We start from the raw sequence: 12,479 nt of genomic DNA, 5'->3' as shown, positions 1-12,479 counted from the left end.
AATGCCGTACGATGTGAGGGGTAAAATACATAAGGTGGAAACAGTGGATGTGGAGGGTCTGCATTTTCAGGAAGGTATCATGCAGGGATTTGGTCAACAAGACTATAGCACACAGAGTTGGGGAGTGAGGTAATTTACTGTCGAGGTTATTGAACAAATGAATGGGAACAAACAGATCTTTCTCAGGTTGGCGAGCCGACACCAGTTGCAGACATCCCACCCTGCAAAAACTCATTTCAGGGAGGTAGCACCATCAATTTGTGGGAGACTCCCGGAACTTCCGGGAGAGGTGGGATGTCTGCAGTTGTTACTTCAGTCTTGGACCTTGGGCACCCCCGCCCCCCACTCATTATCGTATCAACGAGTTGGCTGGGGGAGCAAAGTCATGTTTCCAGGTTTGCCTGCGGTATAAAACTTGGTGAAATTGTGAGTGAGGAGGAGGATTTAGAGTGGCTGCAGAGCTTACCGATAGGCTAAGTGAGGGCATGGACCAGAGGGAAAGGCGGGTGATAGCATTTAATCCAACATGTTATGGACAGGCGCTGTTTGGTCCGAATGGGAAGGTCTTTAATGGCCTGAGCAATGGACGAAAGTTCGACAAGTACCGGTTTGATAAACAGGGGAACGACAGAGGTGGGTTCCACAGGGACACTGGGTTCAATCTCACCGGCCGCAACAAGAAAGGGGAGCACGACGCAAGAGCAAGTTTGACGCGGCTGGATTCAACGCAGATGGTTACAATCGAGTCCCATTTGATGGTGTTGGGGTTAACCGTGAGCATTTCAACTCCCTGGGCTTCTCTGCAGCTGATACCTATCACTGTGAATATCTGCCAGTCTCTCGTCGTCAGGCCATCCACAGCGATGACCTGAGGAGGGAGGTGGTCGGCTCCCTGCTGGGTGAGAACACGGCAGCCACAATGTACCCCCTGGAAAAATAGTGAAATTATCCACACGAGACTGGAGGTTTTTCGAACGGTGAGGGATTGGGTGATGTTGTCTTTGAAGGAGACTGTGTGTCCTCGTACACTCCCCACTGAAAGCCAACGCACACAGCACCAGCATGGGCTCCCATAGCGTAAGTCGATGGATAAGGAACAGTGCAGGGAAACAGAAAGGAGGTAGGATAGTGTCACGATCCTGAGCAGAGAGTCTCGGTGACCCACTCCTGCTCCTATTTCCTATATGCTTATTTCTAAAGAGAAAAGAAGGAGAAGTCGAGGAGTTAGAGTGAACGGGTAACAGACCTGAGTCAGTGCACACTTTCAGTGCTGGGTACAATTTGGGTCTCCCCGTCAGAGACAGAAGGTAGAGGACTGAAGAGAGTGGAAAGATCTACAAGGACAGTCCTGGAAGTCAGGCTCAGTCTGGATATCTTCTCTGAAAGAGTGAAGGCTGAGAAGGTGACCTAACAGTAGCAGAAATAATTGACGGAAAACATTTAGAATTGTTCTACTTGTGTGGGTGAGCATCACAAATGGCCACCAAAAATCAAGTACAGCATCCACAAGAAAGATACCTACCAGGGACCTGACGGGAATGCAAACTTGCGGACGCAGTGAGCGTCTGAGGCAAATCCGGCAGGTGCCACTCAAGAGAGGAGGGGGACAGAGAGCAGAGAGAACTGCTGACAGAATCGAGACTGGAGCAAGAGGCCGGAAACGCATGGTCGGGCATTCAGAGGGTTAGATTCTCAGCCAGCTCCATCATGGGCGCTAGCCTCCTCAGCACCGAGGACATCTTCCAACAAGGTGGCTCCCATCAGTGAGGATTGCAATCACCAGGACATGCCCTGTTCTCATTGCTGCCATCGGGGGGAGGGGGGGGCGTTACAGAAGCCTGAAGGCACACTCTCAATATCTTGGGAACAGCTTCTTCCCCTTTGCCATCAGATTTCTGAACTGAAATGAACCAACCCATGAACACTACCTTACTATTTTTGCTCTCTTTTTCGACTGCTTATATATTTCAATGCTTTAATGTGTAATTTATAGGTTTTTATATATTGCGCTGTGCTGCGGCCACAAAACAACAAATTTCAGAATGTATTCCAATGATATTAAACCTCAAAGGTTCAATCTGATGTCAGAGAAATGTATACAATATACATCCTGAAAGGCTTTCTCTTTGCAAACATCCACAAAAACAGAGAGGTGACTCAAAGCATGAACGACAGTTAAACGTGAGAACCCCAAAGATCCTCCCAACTTACCCCTCCCGCAGGTAAGCAGCAGTGAGCAATAATCTCCCCTCCCCCCACCAGCAAACAAAACACATCGGTACCACCACCGAGTGCTCGAGCGTGAGCAAAACAATAGCAAAGACACAGACCTGCGGTTACCCCAAAGACTTCACGTTTCATCCGGCATTCAGCGTGCCGCAAAACCTGAATCTGATTTTGGCCTAATTCACATATTCTGTTATGCTACATAATCAATGGGAATGCTGTGCATAAGACATCATGAGGACTGGGTTCAGAGCATCGCTTCTCTTCTCCTCGACCCACGGCGTGTTACTCACCCTGACAGAGGGGGTTGTCGCTCCGCTTTGAGCAGTGCATCTCCCCCTTGGTGCAGACGCAGGTGTTGCAGGCGTCCAGGCCCCACGACTGGCCCTCCTCGTACTCCCTCCCCCGCCACGAGCACACCCGTTTCCTGCATTCACATGCCTCGAGGCGCTCGACCCGGAGCAGCAGTTCCAAATTCTAAACAGGGAAGGAAGGCAACGTATCACCAACGTGACAGCAAGGGCATTCCCGGAAGGAGCAGCCTCCTGCTGAGGCCGTGGATCTTAGGAAAAGTGTTGACAGTGGGATCGTGGCCTTTCACTGCAGGGACACAGATGGGATGGTCCCTTGCTGCGGCCAGAGCCAGGAGGATGCACAGTCATCCATTGGGGTCTTTTGGGGAGCCAGGTTCAGTCTCCCTCGGTTATCATCACTGGGGAATTTTGTCTCATAACCCCTTATCAAATCCAAGCACAGCAACCTTGAGAGGAGTTCCCCGGGAGCAAAAAGATTAGCGTAACAAAGAAAGAGTCTTATGATCCAGACTCAGAATTCACCAGCAGAAACTAAAAGGCAGAATTTAAGCACACATTATAATGTATCAATCGAGTAATAACTACAGCTTCGAGAATTCAAGCTGTTTGCCTGGGACCCTGGTGTTTGTTCCCAAAGCATGAGACAACAGGAAGTATAAAAGCAAAACAGCCACTTGGCGTGTCAGTCTGTGTCACTGTTTACAGGAGCAAAATCTGGACATGACATGGAATCAGAATAAACTGTTGGTCATGGTTTGTGCACGCGAGGCGCAGGGCACACGTAACTCTGCCCCCGCGAGGGTATATGCCCATGTATCCGTACCCAGTAAGGGTCAGTGCCAGTGTAACTGTTCCCCAGTGAGAGTCAGTGCCAGTGTAACTGTACCCCAGTGTGGGTCAGTGCCAGTGTAACTGTACCCCAGCGAGGGTCAGTGCCAGTGTAACTGTACCCCAGTGAGGGTCAGTGCCAGTGTAACTGTTCCCCAGTGAGAGTCAGTGCCAGTGTAACTGTACCCCAGTGTGGGTCAGTGCCAGTGTAACTGTACCCCAGTGAGGGTCAGTGCCAGTGTAACTGTACCCCAGTGAGGGTCAGTGGATGTGTAACTGTACCCCAATGAGGGTCAGTGACAGTTTAACTGTACTCCAGTGAGGGTCAGTGCCAGTGCAACTGTGCCCCAGTGAGGGTCAGTGAACGTGTAACTGTACCCCAGTGAGGGCCAGTGTCTGTGTAACTGTGCCCCAGTGCGGATCAGTGCAAGTGTAACTGTGCCCCAGCGAGGGTCAGTGCCAGTGCAACTGTGCCCCAGTGAGGGTCAGTGCCAGTGTAACTGTGCCCCAGTGAGGGCCAGTGCCAGTGTAACTGTGCCCCAGTGAGGGTCAGTGCCAGTGCAACTGCGCCCCAGTGAGGGTCAGTACCAGTGTAACTGTACCCCAGTGAGGGTCAGTGAATGTGTAACTGTACCCCAGTGAGGACCAGTGTCTGTGTAACTGTACCCCAGTGAGAGTAAGTGACTGTGTAACTGTACCCCAGTGAGGGTCAGTGCCAGTGTAACTGTGCCCCAGTGAGGGTCAGTGACAGTGTAACTGTACCCCAGTGAGGGTCAGTGAATGTGTAACTGTACCCCAGTGAGGACCAGTGTCTGTGTAACTGTACCCCAGTGAGAGTAAGTGAATGTGTAACTGTACCCCAGTGAGGGTCAGTGACAGTTTAACTGTACCCCAGTGAGAGTCAGTGCCAGTGTAACTGTGCCCCAGTGAGGGTCAGTGAATGTGTAACTGTACCCCAATGAGGGTCAGTGACAGTTTAACTGTACTCCAATGAGGGTCAGTGCCAGTGTAACTGTGCCCCAGTGAGGGCCAGTGCCAGTGTAACTGTGCCCCAATGAGGGTCAGTGACAGTGTAACTGTTCCCCAGTGAGGGTCAGTGAACGTGTAACTGTACCCCAGTGAGGGCCAGTGTCTGTGTAACTGTGCCCCAGTGAGGGTCAGTGCCAGTGTAACTGTGCCCCAGTGGGGGCCAGTGCCAGTGTAACTGTGCCCCAGTGAGGGTCAGTACCAGTGTAACTGTACCCCAGTGAGGGTCAGTGAATGTGTAACTGTACCCCAGTGAGGACCAGTGTCTGTGTAACTGTACCCCAGTGAGAGTAAGTGACTGTGTAACTGTACCCCAGTGAGGGTCAGTGCCAGTGTAACTGTGCCCCAGTGAGGGTCAGTGACAGTGTAACTGTACCCCAGTGAGGGTCAGTGAATGTGTAACTGTACCCCAGTGAGGACCAGTGTCTGTGTAACTGTACCCCAGTGAGAGTAAGTGAATGTGTAACTGCACCCCAGTGAGGGTCAGTGACAGTTTAACTGTACCCCAGTGAGAGTCAGTGCCAGTGTAACTGTGCCCCAGTGAGGGTCAGTGAATGTGTAACTGTACCCCAATGAGGGTCAGTGACAGTTTAACTGTACTCCAATGAGGGTCAGTGCCAGTGTAACTGTGCCCCAGTGGGGGCCAGTGCCAGTGTAACTGTGCCCCAATGAGGGTCAGTGACAGTTTAACTGTACCCCAATGAGGGTCAGTGTCTGTGTAACTGTACCCCAGTGAGGGTCAGTGTCTGTGTAACTGTGCTCCAGTGACAGTCAGCATTTGTGGCAATGCACTTCAGTGAAGAAAAAACTGTAGTTAATTATTCTTGCCTTTGAACCAGTCTTTCACTGACCTGAGCTTTGACCATGTCCAGCATTGCGCTGAGTGCCACCACCATCTCCTCCAACCTATCTAATTGCTGCTCTTGGCTTCTGGGTTTCAGACTGTGGGTCAGCAGTGAAGCCTCCGCGTCATTTTGCTGCTGCTGATCCTGACTGACGTCTGACATGGACATCGAATGTGTGGAGATGTCCTCAAGGAACTGCAATTCCTCGTCCGATTCCGAGTATTGTTGCTCAGCCAAAGAATATGGCAAGGCTAAGGAATCTGAGAAAAATGTGTGAAACAATCCAGTCAACAGAGCCACGAACTGAACAGCACAAACCACAAAACCCCGTCTGCAAACAGGCTGAGACATCACTGGCTAATTACACAGAGATTGTTTAATCAGATACAGTGTCGTTCATTGCATTATCACAGAGTCTGACTCTTTAATCAGGGTAATGTTCTTTTAGTCAATGACTGTAGCCTTTTATTCAAGGGAGGGTAATTTAAGGTATCTGTTTAATCATGATAAGAATGATTCCCAATATGACAGCAAAATCACTGGTACCAAAAGGAGCACACACAAAATGCTGGAGGAACTCAACAGGTGAGACCATGTCAATGTTTGCAAATAAACAGTCTACATTTCAGGCCAGTGTCCCTCAGCAGGCCCAAAACAACCATATTGATGCCCCTCCATAAATGCTCCACCTCCTCCCGAGTTCCTCCGGCACTTGCCATGTGTTGCTCAAGATCTCCAGTGTCTGCAGAATCTTTTATGTCTGCCGGTACGAGGAGGAAGCTGCAATATAAATAAGATGCTGAAGGTTTGCATCAAGTCAGACAGAATTTCTATAGAACAGAGGGTCACAAACTTTTTTATGCCATACACCTCTCCCATATATCGAGGGGAGGGTAGACTCCAGGTTGGGAACCCCAGTCAAAGTATCGGAAGTGTTTTAGACTGGAGGGAATCCGTTCAGCCGTTGCTGCCTATGCTGGTTCTGTACCAGAACAACCCAGTGTGTCTCCACTCCCCTTGTAGCCTTCCATTCGGAAGTTTATTAGTTACTGCTCACTCTGAGTAACTAGAGTCATTTTTTACGCCACTTGCTGAGTACTGCACAGCTCTTTGTCAAGAGTCAGGATCACTGTAGCAGTTAATAGTGATTTTATCAGAGATTATTCAACATGGTAAAACTTAGAACAATGGTTGTAAAATATCCTGGTTCAGTATGCTGGGTGGGTACACTGAGATCGCTTTCAGCACTGAACACTGCTGTTCACTGTGAGCTCACAGGGACTCCACAGAATTCCTGGCTAACCTAAACAATACAAATCATGTAACCACGTCTCCTCCGCACTGGGTGGTCCAACGTGTTCTTGTTTCCAGACTGTCGCTTGGAGTCAGGAACAAGTTGTTTCAAGCACCGTGTGGCCCTGGGGTGACGGAGGGGGTTAAGGTGGGGTCGCCAGACATTGCTGTAGCTGGGACAGAAGGTGCTCCCTCCGGTAGGTGGGCATTACAGGAGGTGTGGGTGCTCCTTCCTGTTTCTGATGGACTTGTGCTCCTATCAAAGAGATACATGTTCTGTTGTACCTTTAGAGCTGATTCTCCATTACTGCTGGTCAGTGTCAGGGACCCCCACATCTCATTGAAGATGCTATATTTCTTTCCTCCCTGGGGGTCTCTGAGAACAGCCCTGAAGATTTATCTCTGTTCCCCTGATAATCTCTTGCCCTAACTTTTCAGAGTATGGTGCTGGACATTTGACGAAGTAGCTCAGATCTCGGAGGTGGCTGAGTGTACTCTGAGCCTCAGTACTGGGAATGTTGCCCCGGATGAGGATGCTGCTGCTGGCTCTCTCATCCAGCTAATGACCTGGAGGATTTTGCAGGGACCATGTCAGAGATATTGCAGAGACGGTGTTGGTGATATTGCAGGGACTGCGTCGGAGATATTGCATGGATGGTGTCCGAGATACTGCAGGGACCGTGTCAGAGATACTGCAGGGACCGTGTCAGAGATATTGCAGGGACGGTGTCGGTGATATTGCAGGGACGGTGTCGGTGATATTGCAGGGACCGTGTCAGTGATATTGCAGGTGCCAGTATAGGTAATCTATGTCTCAGATCATTGCTGCAGATGGCTGAAGAGGCCAAGTCATTGTGTGAAAGTGGACATTGATAGGTTCTTGATTCGGAAGTGTGTCAAAAGTTTTTTGGTATTTTTTTGGTATATTTTTCTTTCTTGCTGGTGAAGCTTTTAGAAGCTTTTTGTGTGACGCATGGCTCCCGGGCTGGACACCTAATGGGGGTTTTCCCCCCACATTTTCTGCTTAGTATCACAAAATATTTTTCCAATCTCTAAGATAATTTTTTTTTTCTTTGAGACATTGTAAGTGTTGTTACTTCGATGTACTCGTCTTATTTCTTTTGTATAATACAACAATAAAAAGACTTGAAAAGAAAGAAAGGAGTTTAATGCTGATAAATGTGAGGTGCTACATTTTGGTAGGACTAATCAAAATAGGACATACATGGTAAATGGTAGGGCATTGAAGAATGCAGTAGAACAGGGGGATCTAGGAATAATGGTGCATAGTTCCCTGAAGGTGGAATCTCATGTGGATAGGGTGGTGAAGAAAACTCTTGGTATGCTGGCCTTTATAAATCACAGCATTGAGCATAGGAGTTGGGATGTAATGTTAAAATTGCACAAGACATTGGTAAGGCCAAATTTGGAGTCTTGTGTACAGTTCTGGTCACTGAATTATAGGAAAGATGTCAACAAAATAGAGAGAGTACAGAGAAGGTTTTCTAGAATGTTACCTGGATTTCAGCACCTAAGTCACAGAGAAAGGTTGAACAAGTTGGGTCTTTATTCTTTGGAGCATAGAAGGTTGAGGGGGGACTTGATAGAAGTATTTAAAATTATGAGGAGGATGGATAGAATTGACGTGCATAGGCTTTTTCCATCGAGAGTAGGGGAGATTCAAACAAGAGGACATGAGTTAAGAGTTAGGAGGCGAAAGTTTAGGGGAAACATGAGGGGGAACTCCTTTACTAAGAGAGTGGTAGCTGTGTGGAACGAGCTTCTAGCAGAAGTGGTTGAGGCAGGTTCGATGTTGTCATTTAAAGTAAATTTGGATAGCTATATGGACAGGAAAGGAATGGAGAGTTATGGGCTGAGTGCAGGTCGGTGGGACCAGGTGAGAGTAAGAGTTTTAGAAGGATTAGAAGGACCAAGATGGCCTGTTTCTGTGCTGTAATTGTTATATGGTTATATATAAAAGTTATGGGGTGAAGGCAGGAGAGTGGGTTGAAAGTGATGATAAATTAGACATGATCGAATAGTGGAGTAGACTTGAAGGGCCAAATCGCCTAATTCTGCTCCTGTGCCTTGTGTGTGCAGAAGGGCAAGTATCATAACTGCCCAGCAAACCATGGGTCACTGCCAGATTCCTGCACCTGACTTTCAAAAACTCTTTTCCTCAAATGGCTAAAAGCCACACTAGTCGTCAGGAGGCCGTGGCGAATTCCATCAGTGTCAGCTCCTGCTAATGATATGAGAAGTGATCCATCTTTTCCTGTGACTTGTCATGGGCATACTTGTCAAAGGGCAGTGCTGTGAAACGGCAGCTCTGGTGAAGAAGCCTGGACTTGCAGGCGTTTCGGGTGAAGCAACCAATCTCTTGTATGCTTCATTGGATGGGGTCAGCAACGGCTGGGAGCCTGACCAAGCAATCGAAACACATTACCTACGTGCTACAGAAGAAAGATGGGAAATGTTTGGATAGGGTGTAAAGGAGATTTTGCAGGACGCTGCCTGGATTAGAGAACATGTCTTATGAGGACAGTTTGAGCGAGCTAGGGTTTTTCTCTCTGAGGTGAAGGAGGACGAGACATGACTTGATAAAGGTATACAAGTTGATAAGAGGCATAGTTAGAATGGACAGCCAGTGCTTTTTCACCAGGGAATCGATGGCTGATATAAGAGGACATATTTTTAAAGTGATTGGAGGAAAGTATAGGGGGGATGTCAGAGAGGGGCTTTTATTTTCACACACGCACAGAATGGTGGGTGCATGGTATGCACAGCCAGGGGTGGTGACAGAGGCATCTATATTAGTGACATTTAAGAGACTCACAGGGATGACAGAGAAATGGAGGGCTATGTAGGAGGGAAGGGTTGGATTTACCTTAGAGTAGATTAAAAGGTGAGCAAAACACCATGAACTGAAGGGCCTGTACTGTGCTGTAATGTTCTATGTTTTCAGTTCAGCTGAATGGCTGAGGTATACAATGATTTCCAATCTGGAGTGGAGTTAATGGTGGCCATGCAGACTAGCTCCACTCCAGCCAGCGGTGAGCTGCAACACTGCATTCATAAAGATCAAGGACTGGAGCAACAGCAGGCTTCCTTAACCTAATGACTGGTCGGAATTAAAACTTGCACATCATCATGTAGCACATTTAAACTGGAAATAAATTTCGAAGGACAACTAAATTAGAGAAGGAGTCTCCAAAAGCCTTCTCAAATGGTCTGTAGAATGCTTGAAGCTGTTCCTTGCACTTTTCTTGGAGGTGCCCTGCCAATATCTGTCAGGGGTTTGTACACTCTCCCTATGACTGTGTGGGTTTCCTCCAACAGTCCAAAGCTGCACCAGTTAGTAGGTTAATTGGTCAGTGTAAATTGTTCCATGATTAGGCTAGGGTCAGATCAGGAGTTGATGGGCAGTAACCACGAGAACTGATTTCATTAAAAGGTCAAGTTGCAGACAGCTCTATATTCATGTGCCTTGTATGCCCAGCTCCCCACATCTTTTCCTCGCACACTCCTACAGTCGTCACTGCACTGATCTCCTGCCACTCCTATAGTCGTCACTGCACAGGTCTCCTGTCACTCCTACAGTCGTCACTGCACAGGTCTCCTGTCACTCCCACAGTCCTGTCACTGCACAGATCTCCTGTCACTCCTACAGTCGTCACTGTACAGATCTCCTGTCGCTCCCGCAGTCCTGTCACAGTACAGATCTCCTGTCACTCCCACAGTCCTGTCACTGCACAGATCTCCTGTCGCTCCCGCAGTCCTGTCACTGCACAGATCTCCTGTCGCTCCCACAGTCCTGTCACTGCACAGATCTCCTGTTACTCCCACAGTCCTGTCACTGTACAGATCTCCTGTCACTCCCACAGTCCTGTCACTGCACAGATCTCCTGTTACTCCCACAGTCCTGTCACTGCAGATCTCTTGTCACTCCTACAGTCGTCACTGCACAGATCTCCTGTCACTCCCAGAGTCCTGTCACTGTACAGATCTCCTGTCACTCCCACAGTCCTGTCACTGTACAGATCTCCTGTCACTCCTACAGTCGTCACTGCACAGATCTCCTGTCACTCCTGGTCGTCACTGCACCGATGTCCTGTCACTCCCACAGTCCTGTCACTGCACAGAACTCCCACCCCATAGTCAAATATCTCCTGCATCTCACATCCTCCATCTCCAACTCCTCCTTTTCAACAGACACCCCACCCTCCGCATGCACACAGGTACTACCACCGCACACTCCCTCACCCCTCACCCTCTCAAACTGACTTCCTGCTTGCACTGTACACCTTATTTGGGCTCCTGTCCTCTCCAGGACTTTTCCGTTTGTGTTCTCTCTTTCCCACACCTGATAGACAAGTGCTCATCTCTCCTGCTGTGCACACCTCCTCTACTGACCCTGACTCTGCTACCTGACTGTATATTCCCTCAACTCCTTGCCCATTCTCCTCCCGCCATGCACATCTCTCCAGCTCTCCTTCCCACTTTCCTTGCATATCCCTCACCCTCTCTGCACAATCCCCCCACCCCATGATCCCTATTCATTGCACTTACCCCCTCGCTGCACACACCTATACCTCTGCCCACACCTCCCATACACCCACGCCCCAAAAAACCACCAACCCCTCTGCCCACACTCCCCATACACCCACACCCCAAAAAACCACCAACCCTTCTGCCCACACTCCCCATACACCCACACCCCATAAAACCACCAATCCCTCTGCCCACACTCCCCATACACCCACACCCCATAAAACCACCAACCCCTCTGCCCACACTCCCCATACACCCACACCCCATAAAACCACCAACCCTTCCGCCCACACTCCCATACACCCACACCCCATAAAACCACCAACCCCTCTGCCCACACCTCCCATACACCCACGCCCCAAAAAACCACCAACCCCTCTGCCCACACTCCCCATACACCCACACCCCAAAAAACCACCAACCCCTCTGCCCACACTCCCCATACACCCACACCCCATAAAACCACCAACCCCTCTGCCCACACTCCCCATACACCCACACCCCATAAAACCACCAACCCCTCTGCCCACACTTCCCATACACCCACACCCCATAAAACCACCAATCCCTCCGCCCACACTCCCCATACACCCACACCCCATAAAACCACCAATCCCTCCGCCCACACTCCCATACACCCACGCCCCAAAAAACCACCAACCCTTCCGCCCACACCCCCATACACCCACGCCCCAAAAAACCACCAACCTCTCTGCCCACACCCCCATACACCCACGCCCCAAAAAACCACCAACCCTTCCGCCCACACTCCCCATACACCCATGCCCCAAAAAACCACCAACCCTTCCGCCCACACTCCCATACACCCACACCCCATAAAACCACCAACCCTTCCGCCCACACTCTCCATACACCCACACCCCAAAAAACCACCAATCCCTCTGCCCACACTTCCCATACACCCACGCCCCATAAAACCACCAACCCTTCCGCCCACACTCCCCATACACCCACGCCCCAAAAAACCACCAACCCTTCCGCCCACACCCCCATACACCCACGCCCCAAAAAACCACCAACCCTTCCGCCCACACTCCCCATACACCCACGCCCCATAAAACCACCAATCCCTCCGCCCACACCCCCATACACCCACACCCCAAAAAACCACCAACCCTTCCGCCCACACTCCCCATACACCCACGCCCCATAAAACCACCAATCCCTCCGCCCACACCCCCATACACCCACACCCCAAAAAACCACCAACCCTTCCGCCCACACTCCCCATACACCCACGCCCCAAAAAACCACCAATCCCTCTGCCCACACTCCCCATACACCCACACCCCAAAAAACCACCAACCCTTCCGCCCACACCCCCATACACCCACACCCCAAAAAACCACCAATCCCTCTGCCCACACTCCCCATA

General features: G+C 49.8%; 1 protein-coding gene across 4 annotated transcripts in view; it reads right to left on the bottom strand.

The window, feature by feature from the left end:
- Nucleotides 1-12,479, bottom strand: part of kcp (kielin cysteine rich BMP regulator) — a 133,147-nt gene that overhangs the window by 94,228 nt on the left and 26,440 nt on the right. For all 4 annotated transcript variants that reach the window (XM_072241272.1, XM_072241273.1, XM_072241274.1 and 1 more), the window contains 2 exons: nucleotides 5,246-5,499; nucleotides 2,520-2,703 (listed from right to left, as the gene is read on the bottom strand). In XM_072241272.1, coding sequence (XP_072097373.1) covers nucleotides 2,520-2,703; nucleotides 5,246-5,499 — 438 coding nt within the window. The remainder of the gene's footprint in view (nucleotides 1-2,519; nucleotides 2,704-5,245; nucleotides 5,500-12,479) is intronic.

This window comes from Mobula birostris, chromosome 23 (genome assembly GCF_030028105.1).
Source record: "Mobula birostris isolate sMobBir1 chromosome 23, sMobBir1.hap1, whole genome shotgun sequence".
Classification (NCBI taxonomy): Eukaryota; Metazoa; Chordata; class Chondrichthyes; order Myliobatiformes; family Myliobatidae; genus Mobula; species Mobula birostris.
The sequence above is the reverse complement of the archived record's forward strand: the minus strand, read 5'-3'. Positions and strand labels throughout refer to the sequence as shown.